At 38.5% G+C, this 19,169-nt stretch overlaps 1 protein-coding gene across 15 annotated transcripts in view; it reads right to left on the bottom strand.

Moving 5' to 3' along the window:
• The window catches only part of PARD3 (par-3 family cell polarity regulator), a 636,797-nt gene that overhangs the window by 142,924 nt on the left and 474,704 nt on the right, over positions 1 to 19,169 (bottom strand). For all 15 annotated transcript variants that reach the window (XM_045786400.2, XM_045786404.2, XM_045786403.2 and 12 more), the window contains one exon: positions 7,593 to 7,835. In XM_045786400.2, coding sequence (XP_045642356.2) covers positions 7,593 to 7,835 — 243 coding nt within the window. The remainder of the gene's footprint in view (positions 1 to 7,592; positions 7,836 to 19,169) is intronic.

The raw sequence follows: 19,169 nt of genomic DNA, 5'->3' as shown, positions 1-19,169 counted from the left end.
TTGTGATTCCACTGAGCCCCTTGGGATGGATAATCTGTGAACATCTCCCCATTTTAAGACCCTTAACTCAATCTGATCTGCAATGTCCTTTCTGCTGTATAGACAGAGTGACATATTCAGAGGTTCCGGGGATTAGGACATGAGCATCTTGGATGGGGGTGGGGGGCATTACTGCGCCTACCACATGGAAGGAATGCGATGTGGGAAAGATGATACAGCAGGTTATATCAAATCTAGATTAATCTTTGAAGAAGTCTGGATTGGAAGTGAAAAGGAAAAATAGGGCAGAAAATAGCTAGAGGGCTAAAAAGGATTTTCTCTTTCTTTCTTTCTCTTTCTTTCTTTCTTTTTCTTTCTTTTTTTTTTGTTTGTTTGTTTTAACAGCATGAGAAAGACATCTGCATGGTCACCCGCTCTGTGGAACAGCGAGCAGAGAGGCACAGGCTGAAGGAGGACTGATGGAGCGGGCTCCTTGCAGGGTGGGGTTGGCAGAGTGCGCAGAGAACTGGCCTGCAAGAAGGAGAGCTGACCCGCAGCAAGTAGGGAGAGGGAAGGAGCCGGGCCGCAGAGGGAGGCGGGTGGCAGGTCTGAACACGAGAGGCATGTTGCAGGGAACAACAAGGTGAATGGAGCTGGCCAAGGTCAGAAAAGGACAGCTAAGGGCCCTGAAAAGGGACGGGGTGCAGCACACGAACTGGAAACGGCGACTTGCAAAACTCGTCATGACAACAGATTTACTACCTTTGAGAATGACTTTCTCACATTCCAAGAAAAGCAGAGATGACTAACACCAAGTAAATGGAAGTAAATAAAGTGCTATTTGACTTTCTGAATAGCAAATATAACTTTGTTATGTGACCCAACGTTTTAAGAAGAGCACTTGTTTAATAACTACCTGTATCTAAGAAAATTAGTTTTGTTCTATGTTTGTCACACTTCCTTTTGACACAACTGGATTTCGGTTTTAATGGGGGGGGGAATAAGTTCACAAAGGTCTTTTTTTTTTAAATCCACGTTTTCTTTTTAGTGGTAAAATGCATGCAAAAAGCATATGATTATGGTATTTATGTTTCCATTAAGGTGTCCTGAACAAGCTGGGGGAGTCTAGCCTACTATTTTCCTGCTCTTTAGATTTATAGCAGCACAGTACCTATTTGATTTCAATTATATTTGAGGACAATGCACTCTTGGTGGCGAATGATTGCACGGTGACAGTCAGCAAATGTCCATTAGAGCTGTTTTTCTGTAGAGTTTTTAACTACAGATTCTGGTATCTGGATATAAAAATCTGAATTGCTCGGTGTCCTCAAGTAAATAGAAATATGATTGACCGGCATTCCATCATTTCTTTGTTAGAATTCAAAGCATACGAAGCTTTTAAATTGGAGTTGTATAACTTACATGAAAAGAAACTTTTGGCAAGTGTCAAGAAACACTGAATAAAGTTTATGAATACCCCACCTGTCGTTGACCTTTTAAACGAAATGATTATTTAACCACAGGTGAACAACAGACACATATGAATGCCAAGACAAAGCTATGCCTGATATACAAACTATAAATTATTTCATAGCTTCACTGTTAATAGACCTTAATAAACTTATATTAGAGTCCCATTTCATCGTGTTTGTTTTCATTAACCCAAGGGTAGTGCTTTCCAAAGGGTGAATGGACCAGTTCCATTATAGTCAACTATAATTTGTTGAAAATGTGGGTTCTTAGTCCCTGACCAGACCTCCTGCATCAGAATATGAGGGGCGGTCAACAAACCTGCATTCGTGAGAAGCATTCCAGGTTCCTCGTATACATGCTAAAATTTGAAAAATCACCATTCTAGAACACAGTCTGTGGCAGTTCTTAAGATCATGATTCCTGCCCGTCTGCCCTGCCTGGAGATAACCTGATGTAAATAGAAATGTCAAAATTTTAGACAAGGTTTAAGAAGTTCAGGTCTCTGTATCTCCATGGAGCTTGGCAAGCTTGGAATCAGCAAGAATTTCATGAAAGTACAATACGAAGACCTTCAAATTGTCAAAGGACTGTTATCAATTGAGAGGTTACATTCTTACCCAAGTATCCCCCCTACTTACTCTCTCAAATAAGCCACTTTATGGCACCCAGCACTTACAAGTAATTACACTGAAAAAGTACTCCACGAGGCCTCATCCTGAACCCAGTACATCCTAATTTAAAGAGAAACATTCATGACGTGATGTGATTTATGGAGAATACGTAGAGACCAAGCTATTCAATGACTCAAGTTGTATCAGCAGAGCTACAGGCCCACACTTCCACATGTGTGCTATGTGTAAGGAATAAAACCTATCTTAATTCATTTCAGTTCCACTCCTTGCTTGTTTCTGCATCCATCTGGGGATGCTGCGCCTTCCTGAGGGAAAACACCCATTTCCTAACAAACAATAGCAACATCATACACTTAAATAGGGTTTATTGTGGACCAGGGACAGTGCTAAGTGCTTTTTATGTATTTTTAATTATTATTATATATATAATTAAATGTATAATATTACACACACACACACACACATATATATATATAGCAAGAGCACACACGTGGGAGCAGGGAAAGGTAAAACGGAGAGGGAGAGCAGCAGACTCCCCGCTGAGCATGGACCACCCGCCCCCCACCCATGTGGGGCTTGATCCCATGGCCCGAGATCATGACCTGAGCAGAAATCAAGAGTCAGATGCTGAACCAACCAAGTCACCCAGGTGCCCCAGTGCTTTATATGTATTAACAGACTTAGGCCTCTCTGAGCCTGATAAAGTAAGTGTCATTATTATCCCTATCTTACAGATGAGGAGCATGAAGCAGAGAGTTTACGCAGCCGATGGTGGAGGAACCCAGAACCAAACTCAGGCAGTGTGCTCCATAGCTCAGGCCCTTGTACATTACACTTCATTACAGTACATTACAGTACATTACAGCAGGAGTGTTGGGAGAGGTAGGAGTTGCCAGGAGGTGGTGCTGTATCAGACTGAAGAAGGATGCATGCCGGCAGAGATCTGACTGATACCATGTATTTAAGTACAGGCTAAATAAAGTGAAAAGTGGAAGAGCTACTTGAGCAAGACTAGAAAATTTTGCCCACTACTTAATTTCACAGAATACTGTGCAGATGATTTGACCAGGGGATAGTTCTCCAGACAGTCCTGATCTAAGGATGATTATTCGCTTTGGGCTCTTGTGTGCATACTGCTATTTGGCTCCATAGAACAGAATGATGGAGGGTGGCTTAGATAAGTAGAGGCTCTGCTGCACGAGTCACAAAAAGGCTGGGCATGCTGGGAATGGAACCCTTGTTCAGGGGAAGGGACTGCTTCCCTCTTCCTCCCCGTGGCCTTCATCTTCAATATTGTTAGATAAACCCCACCTTGGAGCACCCATCCAACTGCTAGGCAGGAAGAAAGGGAAATGGCAAAGGGAAAAAGCTGAGTTGGCTCCATTTTTTCCAATCAGAAAAAAACGAGCTTTGCAGAAAAAGTTCCATCCAGATCCGCTTCTAACTCATTAGTCAGAATGATGTCACATAATCACCTTTCACTGCAAAGGAGCCTGGGAAATTGAATTTTTATCTGGGCACATTGCCAGCCTGAACAAAATTGGGATTCTATTAAGTAAGGAGGAAGGAGGGAATAGGTATTGGGTGGGCAGCTGGGTTGTCTTCGATGGTGGGGAAGAAATACATCAGAGAGCACTGTATCAGACTCCCAAGTATCCAGCCGGCTGAAAATATAATAATCAAGCAGGAAACACAATCTTGCCAAAGAAATATAGGGATTACGAATCATTTACATAGCTGAATCTTTGAGGTCTCTGGTTATAATCAGGACAAAATATAAGTACACCAATATTTTTGTGAGTTTAAACCTTGTTATTCACATAAAACAGAAGGGTAGGGTTGGCTTCTCTTTAGCCAATATGAAAAGTGAAAATGTTACCAAGGGCATTAATGAAAAGTAGTAACAATGACACCGTGACCAACACATACCGTCAGATAACAGTTCATGTGTCAGTCGAATTAAACCGGCATGGAAACATTTCTAGGCATAGTATGAACGTACCCCATAAATAAAGCATTTTATAAAAAATCTGTGGAAACTGAGAAAGTATCCTATTTTGACATCAAATTCATAGCACTTAAAGAGTTAATCCTGGCTATTTCCATGCAGGGCTAACAGATGCACATTTCTGACTACAGGATCAATCAAACTGATTAAGCAGTGAAATTCGGAATGCTGCTTTCTCACCGAACAATGAAAAGCCCAGAAACAGACGCAGGCCACGCTTCAGACTGTCAACTGACTATACTCCCATGAAGTCCAAAAATTTGAAGAGTAAAGTTGCACCAGTTCACCAATTGCAAATTTTGGTGAAATTTAATTAACTGATGAGAGTTTCTTTATTTGGTACATTCTTCATATGGGAAATACATTCTGAGGAGTGTTAAGGGTTTTTTTTTTGTTTGTTTTCATCTGAATGATTATTTCTTAATATCAGCATTTCTAGGTCATCTTCTAAGTGTGTTATTTCCCTGTCTGAATTTAAGTCTACAAACACAAAGGCACCAAGAAATGGCATTTTCGCTGTCTCAGGTCACTGATAATCGAAGCAAGTTGAACTTCACGTGTAAACGACGCCCTGCCGTGGCAGACAGGCCAAAGGCCACGGGCACGCGAAAGAACGGCAGAACTCTCACAGAGGAAAGGGATGGGGACGGAGTCGCCCTGGGCTTGTGGCGGCAGGCACGCACACTCAAATGAACCAGCCACGGAGCAGCCACACCATATTAATGATTTGTGCAAGAGTTTAGATTTTAAAACACATTATTGGCCACATTAAATTAATGTTGTTCATTTGAATGTAATGGTTTTGCTGTTTTGTTTGTATTTAATTTGTAAAGATGTTTGGTTTTATAGTTGTATAATGGCTGTAAACAGAAGGAGTTTAGCCCTATTTTATTTTTATACATATTTAAGTAACATTATAATCAAAACTATTTAATTCTGTACTGCAGGATCGAGAGATTATCCTTTAAAAAAAGAGTTTCTATTACTATTCAAGTCTGAGAGCCACTTTCCCACCACTTTCTCTCTGACAGAAAAAGACAATGGAGGTGACACTGTCATTTCCAAGCCAGATCCATACTCGATGATAGGTTGGTAAAGAAGTACTTATAGGTGTGATAACTCCCAACTTTTTGTATTACTAACGTCATTGTTTGGTGGGCATCTTATTCTCTGTAAAAATAAGAATTACAGAAAACGAAAAAGTTCCTGTGATTGTTTTTCAAGAAAAAAATAAAGTCTCTCTCTCTTGAGTTGGCAGTGCCTTAGAAATCCTCTAGTCCAATCACCCTTTGGGGGCACTTGAGGTCCCCAGTGGTACACAGCTGTCTAGGCCATGCTTGAGGGAGACTGAGGGGGGCTTCTGAGTATAGCAATGTCTCTGATGTGATTTTTGAGCTGTTCACTGCCTGGTATGACTCATCCCCAAGACAAAAGTCTCCTCGGAAATGTCTTGTCGAGTGGGTTTTGAGAGAAATTAGTTTAGGAGGCTGAGTTTCAGTGTGGGGTCAGCACGGTGCAGAGCTGAGACCGCAGGCAGGGATGCTGGAGCCCAGTAGCAGATGGTGCTCTGAGCACTTCAGTCCTTTTGAAAATCTGCAGAAATTGTCTCAGGAGATTTAGACTCCTGCGGGGCACCGGGTTTTCAACTGGGGTTTAAACAACCACTTCTAGCCTTCAGGGGCTGGAAAGATCCCTCTGGACTCTGATCTCTCATGTCAGGTGGGACTTCAAAGCCCCTACAAGCACATCCACTACTTACCACATTTCCAAACTAGATGTGGGACGTGCTGGGAATGATTAATATTTTTATCAATGATCAATTTCTTTTAGTTCTTCCAAAAGTTACTAACAGGCAATGCCAATGTCTCTACTGTCCTCCCCCCCCAAAAAAAACCCACTTTCAATGGGACACTCATGGCCTTCAAGGGCTATTTGACCTTCTACAAGCAGCTTTCACAAGTAGAGCAAAAACCAAGTAAGAAGTTTCTTATGAAAATGTCACTGTTACTGATAATGACCTTATTCTTTGAGTCCTGACACATCAATGTTGGTTAGCAAGCACTTTGAACTTTCTAGGTGATCACACTGAAGGAGTTTAAATAAACCATAACCCTTCTGTGTTAACACACATGACTCATTACAGTCAACGTCAAATAGATTTTCATAAAACAATAAAGAAAACCTAAGACAAAGGAAGGAAAGAAAAGAAAAGAAAAATAATCTGACTAGAGTTTTACCTTAAGGCCTGCTTCTCCTTTTGCTATGCTAAAATGCTTCCTTCTGGTTTTGCCTGAGGGTTACCTGTTACATTTGCAAACCTCTATTAAAGCTGGAAGTAAATAACTAAAACATAGACTGCTTGCAGAATACAGCAGCCAAATCACACATGGGTGCTAGAGAGAAACTAATTCCATCTCATCTCTAGTCTTGCAGGGGTTAGTAAAGTGCAGTACCGGAGGCCAGCAGCACCAGCCTCAGACCAGAAAACTTGTTAGAAATGCAAATTCTGGGCTCCACTCCATTCTAGGCTTGCTGAATCAAAATTCTGGCGAAGGGTTAAGCCATCTGTGTTTGAAGAAACCCTCCAGGTGATTCTGATGCAAGCCAAAGCTTGAGAACCACACCTTTTAAGTGAAACCTATTTTGAATGTTCAAAGCCTCACTCCCCTAGAGAGTAATGATTATAAGAAACCATTATAATGTATGATGAGATCAGTATATTGTTTATGATAATAACATGCATATGTTTCAGATAAAAATAAATGAGAATTATTTTCCTTGTGAACTAAACTTTAAAGGTTTTTGAACACATAAATGAATAGGTGCAAAAATATGTTTTTAAAATGTTTCAGAATTTGAAATAAATATATAGCTACTAAAAAATATATAGTCATAGAATCAGTAAAATTTTGAAATAAATATGCGGTCATTAGTACAGAAGCAACCTTTCACTCCTTTGTGCTGTACTAATGTACATAATCACATCTATGGTCTGTGGTTATTAACAAGCAATTTGGAGACTGGCTGTATTATACATCTCATTCACTAATTCTTTCATAATAGAAAATCATGTCACCAAAAAAATGAGGCCCTTTAAGTAAACCATAATTCAAACAAATCAGGCTGCTCTCCACCTATTTAATTACTGTAACTAGAGGCTCTGTTAGCAACAAAAGGAAAAACAGCTTAAGTAGAAGAGCCATAATTTCAAGTTTGCTTTTTATTTGAGTCACAAACTAAAGGTTAGTTCTCCAGTCTAAAACCATTTTAAGGACAAGATGAAATATGTTGGAATCATTAGAAAAGCTATCAAAACCTCTGCTCCTCTTTCCATTAAGCTTCGATTTGTGTAAACTCAATACTTTTAGACACAACGGCTTTCTAAAGGCCATTAATAAAAGGCAGTCCTGGTATGAGAATTGATGAACAATCTACTCCCTTGTCAAAAACTATATAAAAGTTGATTTGGAAGCAATACCTTGATTGCTCCTGGAGCCTACCTGTCTACACATGAAGGTTTGGAATTCCGCGGCTTCTTCACTTGGGCATACAAAGCATCCATCATATGTCCTTCTCTTGGGCTCTGGGGTCTGGCGTTGAGAGCCACAGAACCTTCGTAGGAAGACATTCCCCCATACAGCAACTCATCGTTACAACCCAATGTCCGATGAAAATCTTGGATTTCAGCATAGTCACGCTCTCGAGCTTGTCGCTCTCTAAATTCACGAGTTTTGGCTTGAATCCTGTAAAATTAGAACAAAGTTGGAACCAGAGAAAGGATGCCTTTTCTAAGAACTGCATATAGAAACATTCATCAAAATATGTCGTGAAATACATTTTATTTCATGCAGCTATAAGAAGACTGTGGTATAAACAATGTTATCATCATTTCAGATTGCCAAGGTAATGTCATGGATGCCCCAAGATAATAATAACTTCAGATAGCTTCTGTTCAGGTCAATAAGATATAGTTATGACTTATATCTTAATTTAAATCGCCACTTATTAATTAGTTTTAGAAATTCACCAGGAACAGATAGCTTTAGTCATCGACCTGAGTCTTACTCATGAATTTTTTTAAGGCAAGAAGTGATTTTTTTTTTACGTTACACACACACACACACACACACACACACTATATGTATAGACTTACGTGTGGGTACATAATGTATACATCTTACTCGTTATAAATACGTCATACACATACAACATAGTATGAAACCTAAACATGAATCCACACCATAATTCTCTACTAATGGCAAAAGAAGATCTCAGTTTCATGACACCAGCTTTGATTTTATGTGATGTATACAGAACTGGCAAGTCCTGAGACTAAGCACAAGAAGGCATGCATCCAATCAAATTCTGAAATAAAACTTGTCTGTGTTATAACTAAGCAACAGATCTTAAATAACCTCTTTACTGAAGGTTGTTTAAATATTTCCTAAGATTTTATTGAGCTACTTGGTAGAAAAGCCTTTCAACCTGTAATATATTGATACAATTCATATCCTAAGTTGACCTTAGCTACCTAAAAATGATTAAACAACCCTCAATCAAATTTTAATGATTTTTGTTGGGAAAAGCGTTTCCATTATACACTTAACAAATTTAGCTGCGTACTTAAAAGTGAAGTGTTACGTATATAAAGCAATATGTTAGACTGAGTTTAACATTTTATTGCAAAGTTATTTGCTTTTTTCATATTTGAGGTAAACCACTGGTAGCATAAATGACATGTAAGTATATATTGAAAAGAATACAGAAAAGATGCAAAAGTCAGATGCAGATATTTTACAAAATTAAAAAGCAATGAGTCAATAACCTTCATGAATATAGAAACAAAAATCCTTAACAAAATATTACCAAATAGAATTTAGCACTATATAACAAGATTATACACCATAACCAAGTGATGTTTATTGCAGGAATTCAAAGCTGGTTCAATATTAAAAAATCAACCCGTGTTATCCAACAAATTAGCAGGTTAAAGAAGAAAATTACATGACCATATTAATTGATGCAGAAAAAAGCATCTGACCAAATTCAACAGCCATCATGGCAAGAAGCTCTCAAAAAAACTAGTAATAGGGCATAACTAACTTCCTAAACTTGATAAAAAACATCTACAAAAAACCTGCTAGTAACATCATACATCATACATCATGGAGAATGGCTGAAACTTAAGATTAGGAAAAGGCTAGGGATGTCTGCTCCCCCAGAGGGCTGGAAATTCTAGACAGTGCAATGAGCCAAAAGAAGTGGGTGGTGTACAGAACAGATGGGGGGGGGAGAAATAAAACCATTCTTATTTGCAGATGACATAATGATATCATTGCAGTTCTACCTTCATAGAAAACCCCAAGGAATCTACAAAAGTCTCCTAGAACTAAAGATCAAGTTCAGCAAAGTAACAACATACAGCATAAAAAAACCAAAAATTCATTGTATTTCTATATACTGTCAATGAACATGGATGCTGAAATTAGGAATACAATGCCATTTACAAACACTAAGAAAATGGAATATATAGATACACAGATATAAACTAAAGGTTGGTTTAGAGATATGTATAAACATATAGAGATACCAATCTAACAAAACATGTACAAGACTCATATGCTAAAAACTATACAATGCTGATGAAAAATCACAGAAGATCTAAAAAATGGAGAGATTTACAGTGATCATGAATCAAAGACTCAACATATTAAAGAAGTCAGTTCTCCCCAAGTTGATATCCAGGTTTAATATGATTCCTATAAAAATCCCAGGAAGATTTCTATAGATGTAGACAAGATTATCTTTAAATTTATATGGAAAGGCAAAGGATGGAGTAGCTAAACAATTGTAAAAAAGAGTAATAAAGTGGGAAAAACCACACTTCCTGATTCCGAGACCTGGAATGTAGCCAGGATAATCAAGACTGTGTGGAACACACACAGATCAATAGAACAGAAGAACACAGAAATAGCCAAGTAAGGTCCACTGATTTCTCTTAATTATGCAAAAGCACTTCAATGAAATAAAGCCTTCTTTTCAACAAATGGTGCTGGAACAACGAAATGTCCCTAGCAAAAACCAAACCAAAACAAAGCACCCTGAATTTACGTGTCAAACTTTATACAAAATGAATCCAAAATGAATTACAGATTTAAATGTAAAAATGTAATACTATAATACATTAGAAGAAAATCCTTAGGACCTAATACTTGTGGAATAATATCTAGAAATGATACGAAGAGCATCATCCATAAAGAAAGGGCAGATAAACTGAACATCATCAAAACTAAAAGCATTTCCTCTCTGAAAGACTCTATTGAGAGAATGAAAAGATAAGTACAGACCTAGAGAAAATATTTGCAAACGAAGTATCTGACAAAGAATTCATGTCCAGAATATGTAAGGAACACTTAAAGTTCGATAATGAGAAAAACAATCCAATTAGAAAAGCAAAAGACATGAAGCAGTATTTCTTTGAAAAGTATATCCTGATAACAAATAAACACATGAAAGATGTTTGACATCACCAGCCATTAGGGAAATGCAAATTAGGATTACAATGAGCTATTACTACACACCTATTAGATCAGCTAAAAAGGTGATAACATCAAATGCTCGCCAGGAGGCAAGGAAACTGCACCTGTCATACAATACTGTTGGAAATGTAAAATGGTACAACCACCATGGAAAACAGTCTGGCAGTTCCTCACAAAACCAGACATACACTTACCATACCACTCAGCAACTGCACTTCTAGACCTTTATCCCAAAGGAATAGAAACTTAAGTCCATGCAAAGACCCGTATGCAATTGTTCAAAGACTCTTTATTTCTAATATTCAAAAATTGGAAATAACCAAACTCTGCGACAACAGGTAAATGGTCAAACAGACCAAAGTACGTCCTTATCACAGATTACTACTCAGTAATACAAACAGATCACTGATACACACAGCAACTGGAATCGATCTCAGGGGCAGTTTGCTATGTGGGGGAAAAAGTCAATCTCAAAAGGTCACCTACTTTTGAAATGAAATAAGATTTCATTTATACAGCATCCTCAAAATGACAAAATTAAAGACAAGGTGAGGAGATAGTGGTTGCTGGGATTTGGCAACAGTGGGAGCAGAGGGGCAGGTGTGACAAATCAAGGAGTATCGCGAGGAAGATCTTTGCCAAGGAATAGTTCTGCTTCTTGACTGCAGTGGTGGCTACGTGAAGCACACACGTGATCAGATGACGCAGAACTACAAACACACATGGTAGTGACGCCAGTTTCCTGGTTTTGATATCGTACTGTAGCCATGTACATCTTAGCAGCTTGGGGAAACTGGACGAATAGTACACAAGGCTTCCCTGCACCATCTCTGCAACTTCCTGTAAATCTAAAATTCTTTCAACATAAAAAGGTTTTAAAAAGCCGGAAAAGTGTCACATAGCATTGCAAGCAAAATGTGCATTTTTCTCCCTTGTTTCTTCTTATATCAAACTTACCATCATGAGGCCAGTCTTGTTTATCTAAATTTTGGACCCGCCAGGTCAATTTTTTCTAATTTCGTTTATTTCCCAACTATAAAATGGAAGTACCTAAATTCACCCAGCTCAGTGTTCCCCAACAGGGGTCCAACGACATTTGAGAAAGGGTAATTTGTTATTGTTGCAAAACTTCCTGCATGGCTGCTTTCAGCCACATGTCACCAAGCGGTGTGCCCAACCATGTGGGCAAGCAAAAATGCTTCACACATTCCCAAAACCTCCTGAGAAGGACCTTATTTCCTGAGATGAGAACCAGTAATTTTCTTACTTCATAACAAACTACTGAGAAGTTAGAAATTTTTATCAGGGAGAGTCCTAGATTCTAATAAGCCCCACAACGAGAATACCTATAAGAGAAACAGCAAGTCAAATTCTAATGTCAAATTTAGCTAAATTTATACTCGATTTCTTATTATAGTCAATTTATTCACTTAGGAGCGATTATGACAGTCAAGGATGCTATTATAAAAGCTGATTACCACTAAATACTGGATATTCGTGATGAAAAAGTTCATATAAGCTCAGAGATCATTTTACTCTTTGCATCATACTGTCTTTTTGACTCTGTATTCAGCCAGAAAAACTACAGAAGAGAGAAATGACTTCTTTCTTCAACTCAATGGGATATTCATTTGAAGCTCAATTATGATCACTCATCTGACAATCCGCTTAACTACCGTATTTGGTCACCATCAGAGAACCACCTACCTACAGGGTGGCTGGGCATTCACAGAAGTCTTGAAGTTTGGGAACCTGTAGAAATTTGAAGGGCTACAACAGAAATAAAGCCAAAATCTCTGAATTTGGAGACCCCCCCCCCCCGAAATCAAAGGGAGTAACAGATTGGTTTATAAATGAGTGAGCCCCATGGTACTTGAATCTCAATTCACTAAAAGTGAAGAAAATCCAGCTTACTTACGTTGGAAAATGCAGCCCCGTTCAGAAAGGAAGCCACCAGAAAAAAAGAATATGAACATTTCTCTTCTCAAGGGAAGCATGAAACCTAAATAATCTCCCCAAACTTCTCGCACAATAGTTTCAACGTTTTATTGATGGGTCCTGGAATTGAATGTTCTTTTGTTCCAAATGACACAGAAACTAATCTTCATTTTGGGAGTCAATTTCTAACAAGTCAATTGCTCAGAAGAAGTGCTTGGCAGCACGAACTACTATTCACAAAGCCCAGCTCTTATCTGCTTTCTTTTACCCAAATTTGTACACTAATTACCACTAATCATTGAATCCAATAAACATTACAGTCACATCTATAGCACCTTCTAAAAGCATTAATTTTTTTCTCAGCTCCAATAATGTAAGAACTTATATTTTTTATCGGTTATCTTGTCATCACCAGTGAATTTATCCCCAAAGCCATGAAAGCTGTTTGCATCCCTCCCTGGCGGCTCACCTTGTGCTAAAAACCTCAGAACGGAACTCCAGCATGGCTGTGGCCCGGGGAGTGGGGCTAGAGTTGCAACAGGTGAACGAATCTGGCTACCAGCTTGCCGCAATGTGCGTTTTAAAGTGCATTCTAGGAATTATTGCTACTGAGCTTGTGTCGTGAAAATGGCACTGAAGAGTAGATACTTAAAACCAGGAATGCACTATGGTTTTTGTGAATTTTCGTGACAATTCACAGTCAAATTAACAAAAAGACACAAAGGATTTTCTTTATGAGATACTTTTATGCTTGTATGTCTTATGTAGCCTGAAATGCATAAAGGGACTTTGGAACACAGCCAAGTTATATATACATGTAATATATTTTCATTCTCTCTGGAGAGCTTTAATTAGAAAAGAAATATTTGACTCGGGAGAAAATACTTTTGGTGTCTTAATAAAAACAGTACAGTTTCTTAGGGAAACTTTAAAAAAGACAGTGAGTACACTGCAGTTTAGCCTTTAATAGTTCCAGATGGCCAATGCTATAAAAGGACACCCCCTCTATTCTTTTATCGTGACCCTGAGGTCACAAATTATCTCTAAGATGTAAGAGCCATTCGTTTTTCTTAACAGTCAGGTTGTTGTTTAGCATTATCCATTCAATTTATCTTGGGCCAAACCTCAGCAACGACAGAAGTAACTGATTAGCCCAAAACTTAGCCAAAGAAATAAATGTCTATTGCTTTAAGCATTTCAGACAGTCCTTCGTAGTTATAAACAAGAGCACTATTCTGGGGTCTAGATGATGGCAGACAGCTGTAGTGACAGGGGCTGAGGGGCAACACCATCATGAACGATTTCCCTATTCTTGAAACATAAAAAAGAAAAAAAAATGAAAACTTTAAAAACTTTGAAGACTTTCAACAAGTGAAGAATTTATCATGTCAATTTGTTATGTTCAAACATAAATATCTGCACCTTTTCTTTCTGTTAAAAAAAAAAGGTATTTTCCATTATGATAATGAAATTGCCTTGAACCTGCACAGACAACAATACACAAAATAATGTAATATACTAAATACAGTAATAAGGTTAATTTCTTTCCCGCTGTCACTAAATTCATGCTAACAGTCTCTCTTCAGCTTGACATCAATTAATGATTTTAATTCTAGACTCTTGTCACAGTGTTCACCACCCTTTTCTCTAATTAAAATGGATGATGCGTGATGAAGATAAAACACACAAGACTTCTGTTCTTGTAACATTTCTGTTCATTAGGATTTTTGCTTTTACAATAAATGGCTTTTAGCACTAATTGCAGCAGAGTAAGAGGAAAATAACTGTTTTATGGTTATGAAGGGTGCTCTTTATACAGCCAGAAAAGGTACAGCATGAGGATCACTACTGAGTGACCCACTCCTCAGGATGGAAATCGATGGCGCACTTAAGTTAGTTATATCCCGAACACTTCGCCTCCAAAGTTACGAAACTTGAATACGTGAAACATCCATGATGCATTTTTCAGAACACTCCAAGAAACCAAAATTGACCTTTAGCGATGTTAATTTAAAAAAAAAAAATGCTGTAAACGTCTACAGAAGATAACATATACTAATATCAGTTTACCAGAAAAAATTAAAATGAATTTTGGATGGCTACATATTAGATAGTTGTTAAGAATCTTCAAAACAATGTTTAAAACCTTGCAATCAACTCTTTTGGGAAACATTTTACCCCCAAGTGATCGCACTGCCATCCAGAAGCCTCATTCTAGGAACAAAGTTCCTGGACCTTTTCCCCCCACAGTATTTCCTCTCTCTAAAAATCCGTATTACAGACATTCATCAAATAAAACCTAAAGGTATGGCAGAATGAAATTTAAACTACAGGCTAACTAGAAGGAATGGTTCAATGTAATAGAGTTTGCGTCAACCGAAGGAATGCTGTATTTGCCCCTCGAAACACCTCAGCAGATGGCGGACTTTGGAAATAGCGTGGCTCAACTCATCAATCCTTCAGCTTACCCTGCTGCGTAAATGTGACTGCCCCCTCCGATACGCGTGCTTCCAATGTGGCGTCTACGCTGAATTCCCAGAAGGGGGACAACATTCCAGTACATTTCTTACTTTGATGACAGTCGCCATTTTAAGTGGGATTTTAACCTCTTTGTAATACTGAGGTAAAAGCTGATTGAGAAGAAAAACCTTCCATATTCTAAATGGGTGCTGAAAAAACTTTCTCATGAGGAGCGCCAACTGTTTTGAAGGCACGTTTCCCATTCAAGGGAAGAAGGCAACTTAGAGATCCACAGAGGAATCATGTGATGGGGAAAAGTGAAGCTTCAGCCCTTAATGCTCAAGTGAGATGATATCAGTTTTAAAATATAAAATGGCTAGAAGTTGAAAAAGAGATCAAAGTATTCATAGAGATACTACTAATGACTCCTACAACCACAGTTTTTAACGAATCCAAGGAGTTAGAAGAATGCCTCCTCCCCGTGAGCATGGGTGTCGAATTTGTCCACTGTGCTAAATACGTAAGTTCTTGGGAACTAGAATGACCATCTCCGTGGAGTGTTCATTATTAACTCCAGCCTGTCAATCCAGACCCTTCCCAAAGCTCTGCAGGTACCTATTTTCACACTGATTATATTGCTTTATATCAATTTTCTAATGTCAACAGGCTTAAATCTTTTCTTCCTCTGAACAAAGGCAAGGGATCCCTGAGAGAGGGTACAATAGCATAATACAAAATTTCTACCGTCATATTGTGAAACAACAAAAACTTCTCTTTTATACTAACAGAACACTAGAATAATATTTCACAAACCAACACACACAGACACACACACACTCTCACACATATTCATTCACTCACATTCTGTTCTGACTTTCACGAGTATCAAGGCACCTACAGTTACTTCCAGCTCGAAGAGATGTTGCCATGCCAAATACATCTAAGACAGCTCTCATCAAACATAAAGTTGCCTTTTCCTACTCCAGTTACAGTCTATCAACAAAATTATTCAAATACACACACACACACCCCAAGGCTTAATTTGCCCAAATATTGGTCTAAATAGTGAACTTCCACATAGTTAATAGATTCTTTAAAATTTCTGTTCACCTGCAACAGTAAATTTTTCTTAAAAATGCCTGATGGAACTAATCTTAGTGATTAGAGTTGACTTTTCTGAAGGATTCAAGAGGTCAGAGAAAATATGAAAAATTCTGCTATAGAATAATGTATATTTCCCACTAAAAGGTTAATTTTTAAAAGTCAAGCTTTGTTCAAATGACAATATGTGATCTAAATGCAAAGATCATCCAGGTTATCTGGGTTCTACTGTCAGAATTCAGGGAGCATGAGCACTAAGTTTCAAGCCAAAATGAGTGAAAATTTGTTTTTTCTTTCAGATGCACAGGGAATACACCTATTACAGCTTTCTTGATTGTTCCTCCTATAATTTCACGAACTTTCTATTCATGCATTTTAAACATACTTTACTATGGCATTATGATATTTTAAAATGTTAATTTCTGCAAAAACTAATAAACATATATTAAATTTTGGAAAGGATCTTACCAACTAAGAAACACCACAAAAAAGTTTTTATCAAGATTTCAAGTTATTACGTAAAGCAGATACTGGAAACAATTGGTAAAACCAAAAAAAGAAATGCCAGTGAATGGGAACCACATACAGAAATGCCACACGGAGTTGCAAATGAGGCCCCAAGAAGGGGGAGTACCACTTGTGGGCACAAATACTTCAATGGCCTAGTATTGAAAACACAAACCTTTCAAGAGTGATTATCACTTTGAATAATGGAACGTTTAAGCCGTACATTTCCTTAGCATCTTTACAAATATCCTTCACGTACTGGGAGAATTTCATAAGGCATTCATTTACCTGTTTCATGTCTCCACTAGAAGCATTCGGTCCCCTTGAAAATACTTCCAGGGACAACTTACTGCATAGATAACAGATAAGAATATCAGACTAGGTACCCTTGCTGAGTAACTACAAAACACAAGCCAGTTACATTATGTCTAAGTCTCATTGACCAGGACGAATAACATACGAGGTAAATTTTGAGAGTTGGGGAATCTGGCCAGATACTGGCCATCATCTTTCAGTCCTCTTTCCTTCTTTCTGTCCTTCCTTCCCATCCATCTGTCTGTTCATACAGACTTGGCCTTGTTTCAGAAAAAGTTTAACATGGTTTTCTAAGAATGTATAAAAATGCAAAATAGATGTGGGGCGCCTGAGTGGCTCAGTCAGTTAAGTGTCCGACTCTTGATTTTGGCTCAGGTCATGATCTCAGGGTCGTGAGATCCAGCCCCAAGTAAGGCTCCATGCTCAGCGGGGAGTCTGCTTGAGATTCTCTCTCTCCCTCACCCTCTGCCCTTCCCCTTGCTTGTGCTCTCTCTCTCTTTCAAATAAGTGGATAAATCTTAAAAAAAATGAAAACAGATTTGGCTTTTTAAAAGTATGCATGTGTGGAAATACATATCTTATAGGAAATAAATTAGAAAGGCATAGACCAGTATGTTAACAGTGGTATTATGATGGATAAATTTTTATTTTCCAATTTTAAATTTATGGGTTTTTTTTTTTCAAATTTTCTATAGCTATAGAATTAGAATACATGAGAATTAGACCTTAAAAAGGTATATGTTTTAAACAGGTGAGAAACACGTGGGAAAGAGAAAATGGAAAATGAAAGTTCAGGAATAAGAGTCAAGAACTACACAAAATGGAAGCCATAATGTAGAGGCAGGTCACAGGCACCAGCTCCACACTTGCTCACGATACCATGAAACAATCAACCCGGAGTTCCACAGCCAGTCAGGTGAGGGAGCTGGATTTGGCTGACCCAGGAGCCAACGGCCTTTGCTTGCCACCAGTATTTCCCCAGTGACTGAATTCTGAGACATGTTGGTAATTCACAGAAAACAAACGAAGGGGGATGTTCTGTGAATAAACAAGTTGGGAAATGATGAATCTCTATTCATACATTGGTGACTCACAAGGTACATTAACCAATGTAGGGTTTTGAGAAATAATGGAGTAAAGAAATATGCATAAATTGGTTTAGCCAGATGTTCCTCAAACATATTTGCATGTGGAACCCTTTGCCAGCGTTTGGGAAACTCCCACACCACACAGCTTACGTACCAACCCGCAGAGCCTAAGCAGAGATTCCACTGGAGCAAAAACACAACAGAAAGCCGAAAGTTACTCTGGACACTTGGTCAACATAATGGTAGCTAAGTGGGCCTGAAGTGACACAGATCAATGAATTAAATATGTTCTATTCTGGGTTTGGAGCCCAATCCTTCTGTGTGGTGGAGAACAGCCAACAGGGGCTTTGTCCCTAGGCTTGCTTAAAAGACAAACCAGCAAGAGCAGTGAGCACTGAATTCGTCCTTCAGCTCCAAATACCCACACCCTGCTTTGTTTCCCCACCTAGCCCAAAAGTGGCCAAAAGCATCTCTAAAAGGCTAATAAGGTGCCTCGGTTTGGAGCCTGGAACTAGAAGTCAAAATAGCACATCACAGGACCAGCTAATGTTACCCCTGGTGTTCTCCCCATTCTCCCCACTTCTCAGGAAGAGAGACTAGGCGTGCAGTCTCAGGTTGTTGGCAGGGCAGGACTAGTAGAGTCAGAGGACAGACCCACGCTAGGGTCTTCCTCATCCATTTCTCCTAGGAGGACAGCATTTATTCAAGACCCCAACTCCCAGGGGTGGCAGCAAGTGGAAGGAGATGGGGAGAAATTAGCAAGGATGAAGTCAAATTTAATCTCAGATCCATGCTCAGAAGAATCTAATTCACGTTTGCTATCAAAATAGATCTTAACCTGGTAGGAAAACACATTTTCAGTTCTATTCATTGTCCTTTCACTTGTTCCATATTTATATCTTGAGTCATACTCAGGCTTCATGGATGTATGTGGACAAAAAATATTTTTGTATATGGACATGTCATAATTAATAACCAGGGGATGTCAAGTTTTCTATTTTTCTATGAAATCAACCAAAATAATTTTGGGAACTCAAATAGCTACAATGGTAAATAATGTTAAACGAGGGCCTCTGCTACTACTCTGCAGTGAGGCAAAAGCTATGAGGAGAATATAAGCAGCACTTTA

This window comes from Ursus americanus, chromosome 31 (assembly GCF_024610735.1).
Source record: "Ursus americanus isolate L20-20 chromosome 31, mUrsAme1.1.p, whole genome shotgun sequence".
Taxonomy (NCBI): domain Eukaryota; kingdom Metazoa; phylum Chordata; class Mammalia; order Carnivora; family Ursidae; genus Ursus; species Ursus americanus.
Note: the sequence above shows the minus strand (reverse complement) of the source record. Positions and strands in the feature narration are given on the sequence as shown.